We start from the raw sequence: 19,787 nt of genomic DNA on the forward strand, positions 1-19,787 counted from the left end.
CGATATTGACCACCTGGTGACGTCCATGTGTAGAGTCGCCTCTTGTGCCGTTGGAAAAGAGTGTTTGCTATGATCAGCATGTTCTCTTGGCAAAACTCTATTAGCTTTTGTCCTGCTTCATTTTGTACACCAAGGCCATGCCTGCCTGTTATCCCGGTGATTTCTTGACTTCCTACTTTAGCATTCCAATCCCCTATGATGAAGAGGACATCTTTTTTTGGTGTTAGTTCTAGAAGGTGTTGTAGGTCTTCATAGAACCGATCAACCTCAGCTTCTTCGGCCTCAGTGGTTGGGGCATAGACTTGAATTACTGTGATGTTGAATGGTTTGCCTTGGATTCGTACTGAGATCATTCTATCATTTTTCAGATTGTACCCCAGTACTGCTTTTCCCACCCTTTTGTTGACTATGAGTGCTACTCCATTTCTTCTAAGGGATTCTTGCCCACAATAGTAGATATGATGGTCACCTGAATTAAATTCGCCCATGCCTGTCCATTTTAGCTCGCTGATTCCCAAGATGTCGATGTTTAATCTTGCCATCTCATGTTTGACCACCTCCAGCTTACCTTGATTCATTGATCTGACATTCCAGGTTCCTAAACAATATTGTTCTTTACAGCATCGGATTTTCTTTTCACCATCAGACACATCCACAGCTGAGTGTCCTTTCGGGTTTGGCCCAGCCGCTTCACTCTTTCTGGCGCTACTTGGAAATACCCTCTGCTCTTCCCCAGTAGCATATTGGACACCTTCCGACCTGAGGGGCTCATCTTCCGGCGTCATCTCTTTTAGCCTTGTGATACGTTCCATGGGGTTTTCTTGGCAAGAATACTGGAGTGGGTTGCCATTTCCTTCTCCAGTGGACCACATTTTGTCAGAACTCTCTGCCATGACCTGTCCGTCTTGGGTGGCCCTGCATGGCATAGCTTATGGCTTCACTGAGTTACGCAAGCCCCTTCGCCACAACAAGGCAGTGATCCATGAAGTGGAGGGTTTAAATAGATGGGGATCTTTAAAGCTGAGTTTGTGGGGCAAGATGAATACTATACCTCGAATCATTTATGTCATATGTGGGATTCCATTCTCTATACCTGGAAAATATTTTCAAAAAATCAATGCTTCATTTCATAAATTTTGTGGGAGTTCCTCTCTGCCATGCTTACATTTGAAAAAGATGCAACTTCCAATTAAAGAAGTTGGGTTTTATTTTCCAGAACTACCTTTATATCACCAGGCCTATTTGTTGACCTGTACTAAATTTTGGTCCTTTCCATTTAGATTAGATTTTTCACCTTGGTCAGTTTTGGAATCTTCTTCTCTGAACCCCCTCTCTCTATGGATGGCATTAGGTTCTAGGCATGTTATGGGGTTCCTCCTACAGTTACGGCTGTTAGAAAGGTGTGGCGTATAATGTTACATCGAGTATATTTTGATCCATTTTCTTATGTGAAATTGACACTATGGGGAAACCCAGATTTAAAAATTGGTAAGAAAATGTTTTTGTGGTGGAAATGGACGGATGTGATTTTTACTTTGGATCAACTGGTGGGTGCTGATGATGAGTATTTCTCATTCTCTATTTTGCAGGGTAAATATGATTATCCAGCTATGGCTGAACAGCAATATTTGCAACTCCAGCATTTGTTAGTATCTATGTTTGGTCCTGCTCCTTTTACAGCTTCGACGTCTCCCTCGCTATTAGAAGCACTTATTGAGACCGATCGAGCAATTGACCTACGATCCATGTCTATAAATATGTATTATTGGTGAATAACTATGATATACATACAGGGTATTGAGCAGGAATGGAATAGGAAACTGGATTGTCCAATTTTCCCTAATCAATAGATCACTGCCTTGGCATCTCTGTCTGATGCGTCTATGGATCTCAGGTTGCATCTTATTCCGCAAAAACCTTTGTTTCGTGTCTACTGGACACTGAAACATCTCTTTAATAAGGATTTGTCTAAGTCAGCTAATTCTTGGAGGTGTAGCACAGCTTATGCTTCTTTTAAGCATATGTTCTGGCAATACCCAGTAGTTGCCCTTATTGGGAGGAGGCAAATAAAGATAATTTCTGTATTGGAACACTCCCTAATATTTACTGATGTACATGTGCTTTTAAATTATCTATCTGCTTCCTGGAAATTAATGCATGGTCGGCGCAAATGGATTCTCCACACCCTTCGGATAGCTAAAAGACAGATATTACAACATTGGAAAGATAAACACTCACCTCCTATAATGCAATGGATTGAAGACCTTACAACACTTAGATCATTTGAACAGTCAGTGTATAGTCGCCACCTGCAAATGGATACTTATTCAGATACTTGGTCTGCTTTTGTTGAAGTTCATGTATATTACTTAGAAACCTATATTTTCATATATATATATTACACATAATCTATGTAGCTATATTTTTTCTTTTTTTTCTTTTGTCGAAATTTTATAATAAAAAAATAAGTTAAGAAACAAAAAGGAAAAAGAAACATTTGACACTGTCTGTTCATGGAATGTGCCCTTTCCCAAGACCTTTCTGATGTTTCAGTGTGGCCCTTGGGCTGAAAAAGGTTTCCTGCCTCTGAAAAGGAAGTGTACTGTGTCTGTTCCATGTAGCACTTTAGCGTTTAGTTTATGTTATGTAAACAGTTCCACATGGACAGAAGTTCGCAAAATTATTCAGGAGGTGGCAACAAAAAACATCCCAAAGAAAAAGAAAACCAAGAAGGCAAGGTGGCTGTCGGCTGAGACACTGGAAGCATCACAAGAAAGAAGGAAAGCAAAAGGCAACAGTGATAGGGGGAGATATGCCCAATTAAATGCAGAATTCCAGAGGTTAGCCAGAAGAGATCAGGAATTATTTTTAAACATGCAATGCATGGAAGCGGAAGAAGATAATAGAATAGGAAGGACAAGAGACCTCTTCCAGAAAATTAGAAACATCAGAGGTAAATTCCAGGCAAAAATGGGTATGATCAAAAACAAAGATGGCAAGGACCTAACAGAAGCAGAAGAGATCAAGAAAAGGCGGCAAGAATATACGGAAGATCTGTATAGGAAGGATAATAATATTGGGGATAGATTTGACGGTGTGGTCAGTGAGCTAGAGCCAGACATCCTGAAGAGTGAGGTTGAATGGGCCTTAAGAAGCATTGCTAATAACAATGCGGTATCCCAGTTGAACTGTTTAAAATCTTGCAAGATGATGCTGTCAAGGTGATGCATGCCATATGCCAGCAAATTTGGAAAACACAACAATGGCCAACAGATTGGAAAACATCAACTTATATCCCCATACCAAAAAAGGGAAGCACCAAAGAATGTTCAAACTATCGAACAGTGGCACTTATTTCACATGCCAGTAAGATAATGCTCAAGAACTTGCAAGGTAGACTCCAGCAATTCATGGAATGAGAATTGCCAGATGTACAAGCTGGGTTTAGAAAAGGCAGAGGAACTAGAGACCAAATTGCCAATATCTGCTAGATAATGGAGAAAGCCAGGGAGTTTCAGAAAAACATCTATTTCTCTTTTATTGACTATTCTAAAGTCTTGGACTGTGTGGATCATCACAAATTGTGGCAAGTTCTTGGTGGTATGGGGATACCAAGTCATCTTGTCTGCCTCCTGAGGAATCTGTATAACGACCAAGTAGCAACGGTAAGAACAGACCACAGAACAACGGACTGGTTTAAGATTGGGAAAGGAGTACGGCAGGGTTGTATACTCTCACCGTACCTATTCAACCTGTATGCAGAACACATCATGCGACGTGCTGGGCTTGATGAAGCCAAGGCTGGAGTTAAAATCGCTGGAAGAAACATTAACAATCTCAGATATGCAGATGATACCACTTGATGGCTGAAAGCGAGGAGGAGCTGAGGAACCTCATGACGAAGGTAAAAGAAGAAAGTGCAAAAGCGGGGTTGCAGTTAAAGCTCAAAAAAACCAAGATTATGGCAACCTGCTTGGTTGATAACTGGCAAATAGAGGGAGAAAACATGGAGGCAGTGACAGACTTTGTCTTTCTAGGCACAAAGATTACTGCAGACGCTGACTGCAGCCAGGAAATCAGAAGACGTTTACTTCTTGGGAGGACAGCAATGACAAATGTTGATAAAATAGTGAAGAGCAGAGACATCACACTGACAACAAAGATCCACATAGTTAAAGCAATGGTATTCCCCGTAGTAACCTATGGCTGCGAGAGCTGGACCATAAGGAAGGCTGAGCGAAGGAAGATAGATTCTTTTGAACTGTGGTGCTGGAGGAGAATTCTGAGAGTGCCTTGGACTGCAAGAAGATCAAACCAGTCCATACTCCAGGAAATAAAGCCAGACTGCTCACTTGAGGGAATGATCTTAAAGGCAAAACTGAAGTACTTTGGCCACATAATGAGAAGACAGGATACCCTGGAGAAGATGCTGATGCTAGGGAAAGGGGAAGGCAAAAGGAAGAGGGGCCGACCAAGGGCAAGATGGATGGATGATATTCTGGAGGTGATGGACTCGACCTTGGGGGAGCTGGGGATGGCGACGGCCGACAGGAAGCTCTGGCATGGGCTGGTCCATGAAGTCAAGAAGAGTCGGAAGCGACTGACTGAGTAAACAACACAAAAACAGTTCCACCAGCAGAAGTAAGACAATCTTGTACTGTAGATTTGGCTTTTATGTAGAAATAATTCCTGAAGACAGGCCATTAGGAAGGCTAACATGGGAAGGTACCCAGTAGCATGTGATGCACCATCATTACTTTTCCACTGAAAGCTACAAGCACAGTTGCAATTCACCAGCCATACTTCAGGGGGTGTAGTGCTCATTACACTGTGACCTATCCACTCAGGGATACAACATAGCCAACTGGGCATTGTTGTCTCCTGACTTTTCCCCATCCCCTCATAGCTGCCACACCTCCTGAAACTTTGAAATGGGTGCTTCTCAGTGCCATTTTGTCACCTTGTGGTGTTTGCATTTATGTTTTTGAAGCAGCGCAATTGCAAGAATTTACAAAGTTTTTAAAAAGAGCACTTTTAGCACAGGGCAAGAGGATTTGCTTACTTCAGAGTAAAAACAATGAGCTCTTCCCCACTGCCTTAATTTAACATTTTCCTATCCACATGGCAAGAGAGGTGGTCCTCATGGATAGGTAACTGGTTAAAGAATAGAAAGCAGCGAGTAGAAATAAATGGTGAATCCTTGCAATGGAGGAATATAAAGAGTGGGATCTTTATTTTGGCCAGTGATTTTTAACTTCATAAATGATCTGGAATTAGGAGGATTGTGAGTTCCAAAAGAATATCTCCAAACTTGGAGAATATGCATTAAAATGGCAAATGCAGTTAAATGTGAGCAAGTGTGAAGTGTTGCAAGTTGGGGCAAAACATTAGGGCTGATGGGACACCAAGCTGGTGGTGACCCAAGAAAGAGAGGTTGTGCTTATGGTGGATAGCTTGATGAAAATGTCAAGCCAATGTGCAGTGAAAAGGACAAATTCCTTGTTGGGCTCTTAAACAAATCTATGGTGCAGCCACATGGGGAATACTATGTTTAGTTCTGGTCACCACACTGAAAAAAGGGTATTGTAATTAGAAGAAGGCAACCAAAATGATCAAGAGGCTGGAGCACCTCCTCTGAGGAAAAGCAGCAATGTTTGGAACTGTTTAGCTTTTTAAAAATGGTGAGTAAAGGAAGACATGATAGAAATGTACAAAATTATGCATGTTGTAAAGAAAGTGGATAGGGAGAAAAACTTCTCATACTTGAACCCAGGGTCATCCCATGAAGCTGATTGGTGGGAGATTCAGGATAAAAGGAAGTCCTTCACACAGTTCATAGTTAAACTATGGAATATGCTACCACAAGCTGTAGTAACAGCCACCAACTTTGATGGCTTTAAAAGGGGCTTAGACAAATTCATGGAGAATATGGGATCACTGCCTTGTTGTGGCAAAGGGGCTTGCGTAACTCAGTGAAGCCATAAGCTATGTCGTGCAGGGCCATCCAAGACAGACAGATCATGGCAGAGAGTTCTGACAAAATGTGGTCCACTGGAGAAGGAAATGGCAACCCACTCCAGTATTCTTGCCAAGAAAACCCCATGGAATGTATCACAAGGCTAAAAGATATGATGCCGGAAGATGAGCCCCTCAGGTTGGACGTTGTCCAATATACTACTGGGGAAGAGCAGAGGGTATTTCCAAGTAGCACCAGAAAGAGTGAAACGGCTGGGCCAAAGCCGAAAGGACACTCAGCTGTGGATGTGTCTGGTGGTGAAAAGAAAGTCCGATGCTGTAAAGAACAATATTGTTTAGGAACCTGGAATGTCAGATCAATGAATCAAGGTAAGCTGGAGGTGGTCAAACATGAGATGGCAAGATTGAACATCAACATCTTGGGAATCAGCGAACTAAAATGGACAAGCATGGGTGAATTTAATTCAGGTGGCCATCATATCTACTACTGTGGGCAAGAATCCCTTAGAAGAAATGGAGTAGCACTCATAGTGAACAAAAGGGTGGGAAAAGCAGTACTGGGGTACAATCTCAAGAATGACAGAATGATCTCAGGACGAATCCAAGGCAAACCATTCAACATCACAGTAATTCAAATCTATGCCCCAACCAATGAGTCCAAAGAAGCTGAGGTTGATTGGTTCTATGAAGACCTACATCACCTTCTAGAAATAACACCAAAAAAAGATGTCCTTTTCATCATAGGGGATTGGAATGCTAAAGTAGGAAGTCAAGAAATACCCGGGATAACAGGCAAGCATGGCCTTGGTGTACAAAATGAAGCAGGACAATGGCTAATAGAGTTTTGCCAAGAGAACACGCTGATCATAGCAAACACTCTTTTCCAACAGCACAAGAGGTGACTCTACACATGGACGTCACCAGATGGTCAATATCGAAATCAGATTGATTATGTCCTTTGCAGCCAAAGATGCTCTATACAGTCAGTAAAAACAAGACCTGGAGCTGACTGTGGCTCAGATCATGAGCTGCTTCTTGCAAAATTTCGGCTGAAATTGAAGAACCTAGGGAAAACCACTAAATCATTCGGTATGACCTAAATCATATCCCTTATGAATATACAGTGGAGGTGAGGAATAGATTTCAGGGATTAGACCTGATAGACAGAGTGCCTGAGGAACTATGGACGGAGGTCCGTAACATTGTTCAGGAGGCAGCAACTCCATCCATCCCAAAGAAAAAGAAATGCAAGAAAGCAAAGTGGCTGTCTGAGGAGGCTTTACAAGTAGCTGAGGAAAGAAGGGAAGCGAAAAGCAAGGGAGAAAGGGGAAGATATATCCAACTGAATGCAGAGTTCCAGAGAATAGCAAGGAGAGACAAGAAGGCCTTCTTAAATGAACAATGCAAAGAAATCGAGGAAAACAAGAGAATGGGAAAGACTAGCGATCTCTTCAAGAAAATCGGAGGTCTCAAGGGAATGTTTTGTGCAAAGACGGGCATGATAAAGGACAAAGAAGGCAGGGACCTAACAGAAGCAGATGAGATTAAGAAGAGGTGGCAAGAATACACAGAAGAACTATACAGGAAAGATCTTGATGTTCCTGATAGCCATGATAGTGCGGTCACTGAACTTGAGCCGGACATCCTCGAGAGTGAAGTCAAGTGGGCCTTAGGAAGCATTACTAACAACAAAGCTAGCGGAGCTGACACTATTCCAGCTGAGCTATTTAAAATCCTAAAAGACGATGCTGTTAAAGTGCTGCACTCAATATGCCAACAAATTTGGAACACTCAGCAGTGGCCACAAGACTGGGAAAGGTCAGTTTACATTCCAATTCCAAAGAAGGGCAACGCCAAAGTGTGTTCAAACTACCGCACAATTACGCTCATTTCACATGCCAGCAAGGTGATGCTTAAAATCCTACAAGCTGGGCTTCAGCCGTATGCGATCCAAGAACTACCGGAAGTACAAGCTGGGTTCTGAAGAGGCAGAGGAACTAGAGATCAAATCGCCAACATTCGCTGGATCATGGAGAAAGCAAGAGAATTCCAGAAAAACATCTATTTCTGCTTCATTGACTATGCTAAAGCCTTTGATTGTGTGGATCACAACAACTGTAGCAAATTCTGAAAGAGATGGGAGTACCAGACCACCTTACCTGTCTCCTGAGAAACCTGTATGAGGGTCAAGAAGCAACAGTAAGAACCGGACATGGAACAACCGAGTGGTTCCAAATTGGGAAAGGAGTACAACAAGGCTTCATATTGTCGCCCTGCTTATTTAACTTATATGCAGAGTAGATCATGAGAAATGCCGGGTTGGATGAATCAGTGGTCGGAATTGTCTGGAGAATTATCAACAACCTCAGATATGCAGATGATACCACCCTAATGGCAGAAAGTGAAGAGGATCTCAAGAGCCTCTTGTTGAGGGTGAAAGAGGAGAGTGCAAAAGCTGGTTTGAAACTCAGCATTAAAAAAACTAAGATCATGACATCTGGCCCCATCACTTCCTGGCATATAGAAGGGGAAGAAATGGAAGCAATGACAGATTTTATTTTCTTGGGCTCCGAGATCACCGCAGACAGTGACTGTAGCCATGAAATTAAAAGACGCTTACTCCTTGGGAGGAAAGCTATGGCAAACCTAGACAGCATAGTAAGAAGCAGAGACATCACCTTGCCGACAAAGGTCCGTCTAATGAAAGCTATGGTTTTCCCTCTAGTAACGTATGGTTGTGAGAGCTGGACTATAAGGAAGGCTGAATGCCGAAGAATTGATGCTTTCGAACTGTGGTGCTGGAGAAGACTCTTACAAGTCCCCTGGACTGCAAGGAGGTCAAATCAGTCCATCCTAAAGGAAATCAACCCTGAGTGCTCATTGGAAGGACAGATACTGAAGCTGAAGCTCCAATATTTTGGCCACCTAATGCGAAGAGAAAACTCCCTGGAAAAGACCCTGATGCTGGGAAAGACTGAAGGCAAAAGGAGAAGGGGACGGCAGAGGATGAGATGGCTAGATAGCATCACTGATGCAATGAGTATGGACTTGAGCACGCTCCGGGAGAGAGCGCCGGACAGGAAGGCCTGGCGTGCTATGGTCCATGGGGTCACGAAGAGTCGGACACGACTGAATGACTGAACAACAACAGTGGCTATTAATCATGATGGCTACAGTGCCTTGCATATATTCACCCCCTTTGACTTTTTCACATTTTGTTGTATTACAACCTGAAATTAAAGTGGATTTAATTGGCATTTTTACCATTTGATTTACACAACATACTTAACACTCTGAAGGTGCAAAATATTTGTATTGTGGCACAAAAATTAAAAACAAACTGGCATTTGTTGATTATATAAGTATCCCCCCCCCCCGAGTCACTCCTTGAAAGAAGCACCTTTGGCACCAATTACAGCTGTGAGTCTTTTGGGGTAAGTCTTTGCCAGCTTTGCGCAGCTGGATCCTGCAGTTTTGCCCATTTTTTCTTGGCAAAATTGCTCAAGCTCTGTCAGGTTGGATGGAGACCATTGGTGAACAGCAGCTTTCACATCTTGTCACAGATTCTCAGTCAGATTGAAGTCTGGGCTTTGAGTGGGCCATTCCAAGATATTCGGGTTCTTGTTTTTAAACCAATCAAGTGTAACTTTGGCTGTGTGTTTAGGGTTATTCTCCTGCTGGAAGGTGAACCTCTGCTCCAGTCCCCTTGCAGACTGAAACAGGTTTTCCTCTAGAATTGCCGTGTATTTGGCTCCATCCATCTTGCCCTCAATCCTGACCAGTTTCTCTCAGCCAATGAAAAGTATTCCCACAACTTGATGCTTCCACCACCAGGCTTCACCGTGGGGATGGTGTTCTCAGGGCGATGAGCACTGTTGGATTTGTGCCACACATAGTGATTGCACTAAGGCCAAGAAGTTCAGTTTTGGGCTCATCAGACCAGAGAACCTTTTCCACATGTTTGCTGTGTCTCCCACATCACTTTTGGCAAAATCCAAACAGGTTTTGATATGGGTTGTTGTTTTTTTCAGCAATGGCTTTCTTCTTGCCACTCTTCCATAAAGTCCAGCTTTGTGGAGCGTCCAGGTGATAGTTGTCTCATGGATGGTTTCTCCCACCTCAGTTGTGGATCTCTCCACTCCAGTTCCTTATCATTGGCTTCTTTGTTGCTTTTCTGACTTATGCCCTCCTTACCCTGCGTTTTCATGGACAGCCTTCTCTAGGCAGAGTTGTGGTTGTGCCATATTCTTTCCATTTTGTAATAACGGACTTAACAGTGCTCTGGGGGATTTTCAGTTTGGGATATTTTTTTATAACCAAACCCTGACTGATGTTTCTCCAGAACTTTATCCAGAATTTGTTTTGCTAGCTCCTTGGTTTTCATGATGCTGTTTAAATATGCTCTCCAACAAACTCTGAGGCCGTCCAGCAACAGGTGTATTTAATCTGAGATCATGTGACACTTGAATTGCACACAGGTGGACTCCATTCAACTAATTATGTTACTTCTGAAGAATTTTGTGTGGCAAGAAAAAGACAAACAACAGGAAAACACAGATTACAGTTGTGTGATGGAGGAATTACCATTACCCATAAAAACCTTCTCTGGAAACGGCCTAATGGATCACAGCACCTAAGCAGATCTTAGGGCTTATTTTAAAACTAGAATACCCATCATGAAGGTGAGTGAGATGAAGGGGAGGGCTTGTCTATTACAAGGACCACTTGCACAAGTGTACAGTGTTTCCAGGCTTTGAGAATGAAGCTTGTTCCTGTTTTTGGTAACTCAATTGCTAGACTGTTTGGAACTATCTTTTTATGTAAGATAAGCTGAATTTCTGAACTGTACATTTGTAAATATGAATGCTTTTCTTTGACAGGAGTATATAGCTAAATACTGACAACTAATTGTACTTATAGCTTCTAATTAGGATCCAAAGAACCACCCAATTAGTTCTATACATCTGACTTTAGACTTGGGAAGGTGCTGCTCAAAAAACCTATTGCAGGGCAATCCACTCTTGAAGTGTAGAAGGGTTTCAAAAGTCATTTGATGTTTTGGGGGTCTTCTATTCACAACATGCATATCCAAACACTTTGGTGTATCTGAAGTAGCTGTTTGGATCACAACCTCTATAGAACACACACACACAAAAACATCACTAAGTAGTCACTCTACAGTTCATGCTGTTAATTCATCACTCTAATCAGAATTAAAAATATATATTTTATTTGTAGGGTTTTTTGAATTTTTAATTCCAGAAAAGATACTCTGGTCAAAAGCATTTTATAAATTCTGAAACTTATAAAATATTTCATTATGCAAAGAACGTTTGTGGCAGTGTTCCTTAGAATAACAAGTTAAATAAACTTTTTTTCTTATGATTCAATACACGAATTAAGAGCTGCCTACCTGATCAACCATACATTGTATTAGAAATCTGATATCTTGATCCTAAATCTTTTTTCCCATTTGTTTCAGTGGAATTTCTTAATACCCAAGGTTGCAATCCTAAGAACACTTACGTAAGCTGTAGTGCCATTAAAATAAATGGGGCTTACTTAGATATGCTTAAGATTGGACTGTTTGATGTATCAAGGTGTCATTAGCATCCACCAGAATGCACAGTTAAGAGACCTCATTTTTCTGTAACTTCGTTAGCTTTTGTACCCTTTCCAAACCACAGGTTCACCACATAATGAGAATGTTCAAGACCGCAACAGAATATTTTGGAAAAAGCAGTACATACAGCAGCAGCACACTTGAAGGGAAGTTAATGTAGATTACATGGTTAATGTCACCGCCAATTCCACTTGTACACATAAAATATTTCAGTGTCTTTAATAAAACATATGCTGATAGCAATAATTCAGAAAGACATCTATTTCATGAGTGTACTATTCATCCTTTCACAAAATACAATGGTTTACATTATTAAATTGTGGAAATAAGGCACAAGCTCTGGAGCTATAATGAATCTCAAGATTGTATTTTTGGTACATAATACTATGCTGACAATGTGATTATTTTGCTGCCTTGTACATTAGGTTTTCAAATGTCTCAGTTCAAGTAATTACCAGAAAGATTATGACTTAAAGCTCTGGGACACCAACCGTATGTCCCAGTAACTCAAGGACAACTCAAATGTAGGTAGTTCAGAAATTTTATTGTACACTGCCCTGCAAGTTTTATCTGAAGGGTGTCATAGACATTTTCTAAATAAATAGTCTACTAGGCCTATAACTTCCCTTATTCTAGAGTTCTTCCAATTGGCTGTGCTTGGCATTCCACTCCACCTATCTGCCAATTGTAAAACCAAAACTGTTTAAACATTGAGGAGTGGACGAATGCAACTTGTAGTTCTGCATTCCCTCCATTCACTTGAGTTTCTTTTCTTGCAGGCTAGCCACATGCATAAACTATCACTGGAAACCAGTCTTTTCCCCCTCTTTAGCACATGAAGGCGTGTGCTTCTAGATGACAGTAGGCCTGCTTTTTAAAATAAGGTTGATTAGCTGATAGAGGGAGCCTGGAGTGGATGGGAGGGTAACTATTTCTGAATTTTAGTTGAACTAAAAAGGGGGAAGGAAGAGCCAACAGCACCTGGGACAATTAGGGTGTAGTATTTCCCTAGCTGAAGGGGTCCATCCAGTTGTGCAGCTCCTGCTGTGGACGCCAACTTCATTCTCGTCAATTTTGCTGTCCTTACCCACTCTGATCCAGCTCTCGTCTCATATAAAGATGGTACTTATTTGACTAGTTGTGCCAGAATGTGATATAGGCATCCTAGTGAAAGCAATGTGTAAATGTACACTTGATGGTGGGTGTCTATCTCATTGTGCATTCAGTTTACCCTCAGCTATTCTCTTGTGAGCAGGATGATAGACTTCAATGGCTGCTACATCCTACTCCCCAACAATAGTCCCAAGCCAGCCACCATCAAAGGCAAAAGTGCCTTTCTCTCTCAAAAGGCAATGCATGCACCCCACTCTGGTTTGTACAGTATTACTTCCCCCCCACCCACCCACTAGAGAGCAGAGAGGATGTCAGGACGTGTTTCTCAGTTCCTTACAAGATTAAGAATGGTAAGGAGACATTTAGCACATGCATGCTAGCTATGTTCTCTGGTACAAAATCCCAGAGATGCTTTCTGGATGCATTATTCCAGTTTACAAAGACAGAGGTGCCACTCTGCATGCAAGATACAACAGAAGAGAACTATCGACTCTAGGGAAGATTGGGAAGCAGCCCTAGCATTATAAACTTTTTTTCCCCATGTATGTTTGGTTTAAAGGATTCACACTAGTTTTCATTGTTCAGCTATAAATAACTCTAAACAGTTGCTAAGGCTTTTACCCAAAGTGGGAAAAAGATTAAAGATTGACCTTTGCGTCTATTATTTCACTTATCTGCTGAACGTTTTACTTTATATGATGTACATTTACATATTATGTAAACACACTTGAGCCCTGATCCAGAAAGGGGCACATCAAAAAGCATGCGGAAAACAGAAGCTTGTGTAGTGGCACAGGGTGAGAGTACACTACTAAGAAAAGTAGGGAGTAGATCTATGTATGCAGAAATAGCACTCTCAGTTTAGAACAGATTTACCCATTTCACTTACCTTAAAAAATGAATGTAATGCGATGTAACTCTTAGCCAGTTTGGCTTCTCTGCAGCTCAGTAACGTCAGTGGTGGAATGACAAGAAGTTTAGATGCTAAGGCTGCACAGCCCCAGCTACAACCTATGCACCCCTCACCTTCAGGAGCAAGGCTCAAGCATAGCGATACCACCCTCCCACCCCACAAGCAGAGTTACAACTGGAATATTAAAGCCTAATAAGCAATGTTAGAATCAGTTCTACAGTTACAAATATCTACTTAAAAGACATGGCAATTTTAGTAGAAGGGAATACTAATGTCTTCAAAAGCCAGGATTTGAGTTCAGATGACAGATTAGCTAGAGTACCAACTACATGTTACACACAACAGTGTATGTACTAGAGCTCTGATGCACAAACACACTTTGGAACACCACATCAGTAAAGGTGAGGGGCAGCGGGGGGCGGGGGAGAAGAGCAATGAAGTTACAAATGGGGAAAGGTTTAAACACTTTTCCCTACTCTGCTCAAAGTTTTCCCCCTCCTAAAGCTGTTTCAAAAAAAGAACTGGGCTAGAACACTGTTACATATGTTTGCATGCAATGTGCAGTTAGTCCTATGAGTCACTGGTCTCTTTTCATGATATAGTACTCTACATATCACTGTCAAAGTAGACTCTAGATCAGCAATACAGAGAACCGCATTTGTTCAGCACACCTGATAAGCCAAACTATTTCTAATCTCAGCATTATACTTATGATGGGAGATAATGGTTTGTCTTTTTGTAATACAGAGAACCTGCATACTGACAATACAGCCAGACTAAAGATTCATTTTTTTCAGCAAACATGACTTTTTGAAGTTTACACTAACTTAAGGTACTTTAATTTAAACTGGATTCAGTCCCATTAACTTCAATGGGAGTATGGCACCTTAAATCCAAGTACTGTGGCTGATCCAGGCAATCTGTATTTAATTTATCAATATTTTGAACTTAACAGTTCTTCTACTGAAGGGTAACTTCTTCCATACACATAGCAAGGTAACTAAAGTGCCCTCTTATTAAATACCATCACAGCGATAGTTACTTTCTAACTCCATGGAGGACCTGTTCTTTTAGCTTTGCGGATTATGTTGAACGGATGCCCAGACCTTTAGCATGTAAAAGTAAAAACTTCAATGTTCATGACAGATGTTGATTTATTCTGTCTTCTAATGGTTTTGATTGAGATGGTGCTGTAACTGATGAATATTCCACTGTAGAATGGTGACTGACATCCACTTTAACTAAAACCTCATAGTATAAAAGATAAAAAACAGGTGTTATTATGCCCACTACTACCATTATTACTACTGCTGTCCACCATCCTATTCCCCAGTCTGCTCCATAATAAGGATCTTTCCGCTTGATGTGGTTACCATCTGGCTCGAAGTTTAATTGTTGGGTTGTTAAGGCAGAAACAACTTCATTAAGATTCTCTCTCTTTGTAGCATTACACTTCACTATTTGTTCTATGTCACGATCTACTTCTTTCAAGAAGTTACCAACAGTCTCAGTGGAGGAGAATGGCTCAGCAGGTAGCGATGTGTTTGAGAATTCTGCAGAGAATGAAGTAGGGGCAGTTCTTGAAACCTGCCTGCTTTTTGGAAAACTGTGTGTCTCAGTCAATAGGCTGAACTTCTTCACCGGAATTTTAATAGCTCTCAGTGCAAAGAAGTCCTGATCTGTGATAAGGTTGTTCACCCTTTTGATATCTGCTACCTGAAACAGAAGAGTTGCAGTAAAATGAATTAGTTTCGCATGCGCATGTTTATATGGATAATCTCAAAAGTTAACTCATGCATTCAGAAAAGAACAGGAAGAATTTGCTACTTGAGAATCAACCACTTCACTGGAAAAAAGAGGAGCCCAGCCAGCAGCAAGAGTTGACATTACCTAGGGCCAACTTCCCTCAGGCAAGGAGCTATTCTGGAGCTCTTCCTTCCTGAAAGGGAGGAAAAGGTGAGGGCAGACTCTTAAGAGAGCAATCCTATGTCCCCTAGACAGCATCTGGGGGACACAGGATATTTTGGTTTCCTGGCTGCAAGTTTAGAGACTGGGCTGGGATCCAGGAAACCGCACTCCCCGCCTCTTCCCTCGCAGCCAGCATGCGGAGAATCGTGCTGGCTGCTCTGAGACCACATGAAAGGAGGAGTTCCCAGGGGAGGGGAGGAGACTGGGGTGGCAGCCATTCGACAAATCCTATGGCCGGCCCAGCCTCCTTCCCCTCCCCAAAGCCTCTGCTAGATGGCTTAGATGCAGAGTGGGAGGTGACTTGCACCTCCTGCTCTGCATAGGATACTCATAAGCCTTCGACTTCAGAGGCTTACGAGTACCTAGGGCAGACCACATAGGATAGCGCCCTTAAGGGCTAAAACAGATGTGTTCCACATGCAACCAGTCACATTTAAATGCACTTGCTGCCTCTTTTTCCCAAATCACCCCCCAAAGGAAGAGTATTTTATATAGTTAGGACCATCAAAGTACTGTTGCACACATTTTTGTATATCATGCAATTTGGACCTAAGGGACAAGCATTTTTGAAAATAAATTACAAGTCATTTTGATGACATAGTAGTTGTATGCTACCTCACACATATTGGTTTATTTAGGTCTGCAACAACATGGTTCTTAAAGTTCCTAGGGAAGATTCACTTCATCTGAAAAGCATGCCTGCACAGGAGTGTCAAGTTAGCACTTACCTGCATATAACAGCAGAGACCTTTTAACCCCTTATTGCCAACTACGCTTTGGAACCTTCTGTGGCAGCATCATAAAATACTGCTAGCCATGAGGGTGGGTGGGAAGACACACTAAAACCTGGGCAAGGTTTTGGCAGTGACTTCACTGCATGTTCCAACATATATACTCCAAATATACTCTTGGCACAAGTATATTAAATCAATATGTACAACATATCCTGGGTTAAATGAAGAAACCCTTCGAGTTGTTTCTATGACACAAATCCTTTAGTTGGGGGGGGAGAGGGAGAGAGAGAGAGAGAGAGAGAGACAGAGTGTAAAGCAGCACAACAGCAAAGCAACAATTTTTAAATCTTTCTACATTTGTATGTCCATCCAAATGAATTTCACTGGACAGAGATGCATACAGACTTACCGAACAACAATACTGAAGAGCTATTGCATTTAATGTGTCTCCTTCCTGTATATCCTTGGTTATAAATACGATATCATCCATCCTCTCCCTTGACGTACTTCTTCGGACTTTCTCCCTTCCTCGGGGCCGCAATTCATAGACCTCCACTTCATCTTCCAACATATCACTGTCAGAACTAATACCATTCCCAAATGGATATACATGGCTATCCACTGTAGGCTGCACTACAGCTGGGAGCTGGAAATTGAAATTCTGGCTTTTTCCTGTCATCCTGTCACGAGAACTCTAACAATAGAAGGAGAAGAAAAACAGGTCAACTGGTCTGGAACAATACATTCCAGCTTTAGTACTAATTTAAATACAATGTCTGTGACCAATATGACATCAGTTTAAGCACCCATTCAGCTCCTTACGATACACATATTCCTCTAAACCAGGGGTGGACAGAATGTAGATTGGGATCTACTGGTAGATCTCTGGGTGATTTGCAGATCAGTAATGGTTTCTAACTCCCACTGGTTTAAAAATTGCAGTAACAAAAAGCTTTTTCTAAATTAGTCTATTAAAATCAAGAAAGCGTGTATGTGTGTGGCAGGAATACATTTGTGTGCAAGCTCCAGTTCCAATTGTGAAAATAAATTCCTAAGCTGAGCACATGCTCAGAGGCACCTCGTTCTGCAATTCTACATATGCCTTCCCAAGCCAGTATTTTGCACCTGGCTCCGACTGGCAGATCTTGGGATTCCAGTGAAAAACACAATAGATCATGCAAGCCTAAAGTCTGTCCACCCTTGCTCCAAATAACAGAAATAGACAGTTTAGAGAGGCAGCATCTATTCTGCACAATACTTTGGAGCTGGGGGGAAGTGGGAGAAAGATGACAAACACGGGAAATGTCATGTTTAGGTAAAATAACCAGTAATCAGAGACGGAAGCAAAGTATTTGGATTTTCTGGTTGACTCGGGAGTTGGAGGCTTCAGCAAGAACATAACAGGTTTCCAATTAAAGGACTGGACAGGAACCCCCCCCCCTTGGCTCCTAACCAGCCCCCATCAACATGAGAACTCCTACAACCATAAGCCACCAACCTGCATACCTACCTGAGATGGGCCATCCTCCGTACTTAGACTCGTAATCCTAAAGAGAGCCAGTAAGGAGTAGGTTTTGGATCTATGAGATCTGGGTTCAAATCCCATGGGCATTTGGGTGTCTTACCAATAAAGCAAAAGAGAAGTGGACATCCTAAGGTGGTCAACGTCCTGGCAGTGCTCCTCTGCCTGCAACAGTAAATTCCGCAGCAAAGCATTCCCCATCACTGCAACCTGGGGGATGTGGGGGCGGAGGCACATCTGCTGAACGCCTAGAAGTCACAGATCAAAATCCAGGAAGCAGAGCCAGAAAGAAATCTGGAGTGCCTAGAGCAGCTTTCGCCAACCTGGCACCCTCCAAGTGTGTTGGGCTGGCTGGGGATGCTGGGAGTTGTAGTCCAACACATTCGGACGGCACCGAGGCTGGAAAAGCTGACACAGAGCTACTCCACAGGTGGCGGCGGCGACTGTTGTTATGAGGGGCAGAAAACGAGGGGCTCCCGAGGAGCGACCTAGTAGCTGAGCAGCAGAGCAACAGCCTCGTACCTCCCTACTGAGCTCTGCTCCCTCCCTACCCCCATCATAACCGCAACAGGGTCACAGGAGGGCAGCGCCACAGGCTCCCCACAGCCCAAGCGCTCCCCTAACTCCGGGGCAGGCACAACAGCCCCGAGCCGCTGCCGCACTTTTTACACTCTACCTGTACGGAGAGGGGCTGAACGCCGCCCTAAAACCTGATTTGGCGGAGGGCAGGCCAGAAATGCTTTAAATAAATAAACTGGGAGCGCGTCGACCGCACTTCTCACGGGAAAGGGAGCGGCGGAGCGAGGCAGGGCGCGAACCAACCCGCCTCAGCCGCCTGAAGACGGGCGGACTACGGCCCCCGTCTCTCTCCCGCTCGCCCTTCCTCGGCGACGGGCCCTAACTCTAAGCAAGGCGTCGAAAATGCGGCGGAGCAGCCCCGGCGGGCGGTACCTGTCCCTCCCCAGGCCAGCGTCATGTTACTGGCCTCCGCCGAAGAGTTCCGCGGTGACAGGCCCGGCCCGGCCCGGCCCAGGGCGATGAAGCGGCGCCGGCGCCACGTCTGCAAATTAGCACCACCCCTTTCCAGAGCCCTTAAAGGGCCAACGGGAGGTTGGGCTGCTCTGCGCAAGCCCAGAACGGCTCGCTTGGCAATGAGGGTTGGGTGCCGTGGTCGCAGGGCCTGACTGAAGAGTGGGCTTTAAAATAGTGGTGGTGGTGGTGGTGATGATGATGATAGCGCATGCGTGCTGTGTTTCTTCTGTCATTCCGCCTGCCCTCCCCTTTCCTCCTCCCGAACTTTCAAGGCTGAAGCATCTCCAATGAACCCGATTTTTCAAAAGCCACGTAAAACCATCCTCTCTGAACCAGTGGACTTAATTTTTTTATTTGGGTGGGTGGGTCGCCTCGAAATACATCACGGATTCAAAACAAAATACATCACGGATTCAAACCCAAACCCAAGACACCTTCAACCGATTCTGTACTACGCTGAATTTCTGCAATGCGCTGGCAAAAGCAAAAGTCCATCAGGCAGGCTGAGCTGCGTGCGTGAATGGGGAGGAAACCTGACTACAGGGAAAGAAGGGACAGTGCAAAAGCCGGAACAGAACGGCCACTCTATTTTTTTTTAAAAAAGGGGGGGGGAGCCAAACACTATGGCATATATTAGAGACACCTGAGAACAATATTTTAGGATAGAAACCCTTGAAAAATTACATTATTATTAACCCCTTAATGCCCAGGACACATCCGGAACAGAACAGAGTGACCAGGAACAGTCACTTCCAAATTAGCCAAATGAACCAAATTCATCAGTCACGCATAACTACATGGGGCTGCTACACTAGGGGCACAATCCTATGGCTGCTAGTCAGCAGCTAGACAGCAATAGGATACGATGGTTTCCAGGAACCAGCCTTGGAGCCCACGCTCCGAGGT

At 43.1% G+C, this 19,787-nt stretch overlaps 2 protein-coding genes across 8 annotated transcripts in view; one reads left to right on the forward strand and one right to left on the reverse strand.

Annotated features, from left to right (window-relative positions):
• Positions 1 to 11,804, forward strand: part of POLR3G (RNA polymerase III subunit G) — a 45,004-nt gene extending 33,200 nt beyond the window's left edge. For 3 of the 5 annotated variants that reach the window (XM_084833633.1, XM_084833632.1, XM_084833636.1), the window contains exons 8-9: positions 10,455 to 10,658; positions 11,664 to 11,804. In XM_084833633.1, the coding sequence (XP_084689759.1) occupies positions 10,455 to 10,613 (159 nt within the window). In that variant the 3' untranslated portion in view covers positions 10,614 to 10,658; positions 11,664 to 11,804. Of the gene's footprint in view, positions 1 to 1,589; positions 2,456 to 10,454; positions 10,659 to 11,663 lie in introns of those variants that run through there. The other 2 variants (XM_084833634.1, XM_084833635.1) reach the window with 1 other exon arrangement.
• On the reverse strand, positions 11,185 to 19,091 carry LYSMD3 (LysM domain containing 3). 3 transcript variants are annotated; one of them, XM_084833629.1, is made up of 4 exons: positions 18,801 to 19,091; positions 17,953 to 18,097; positions 16,737 to 17,021; positions 11,187 to 15,341 (listed from the first exon to the last, which is right to left on the reverse strand). In XM_084833629.1, the coding sequence occupies exons 3-4, from the start codon at positions 17,004 to 17,006 to the stop codon at positions 14,763 to 14,765; spliced, it is 849 nt and encodes a 282-aa protein (XP_084689755.1). In that variant the 5' UTR covers positions 17,007 to 17,021; positions 17,953 to 18,097; positions 18,801 to 19,091; the 3' UTR covers positions 11,187 to 14,762. The 3 variants fall into 3 exon arrangements, with proteins under 3 accessions (XP_084689754.1, XP_084689755.1, XP_084689756.1); XM_084833628.1 differs by having other exon boundaries at positions 11,185 to 15,341; positions 17,953 to 19,087; XM_084833630.1 differs by lacking the exon at positions 17,953 to 18,097 and having other exon boundaries at positions 18,801 to 18,948.
• Between the last annotated feature and the right edge of the window lie 696 nt (positions 19,092 to 19,787).

Source organism: Heloderma suspectum, chromosome 2 (genome assembly GCF_057233095.1).
Source record: "Heloderma suspectum isolate Gila_16-S chromosome 2, 16-S_ref, whole genome shotgun sequence".
NCBI classification, from domain to species: Eukaryota; Metazoa; Chordata; class Lepidosauria; order Squamata; family Helodermatidae; genus Heloderma; species Heloderma suspectum.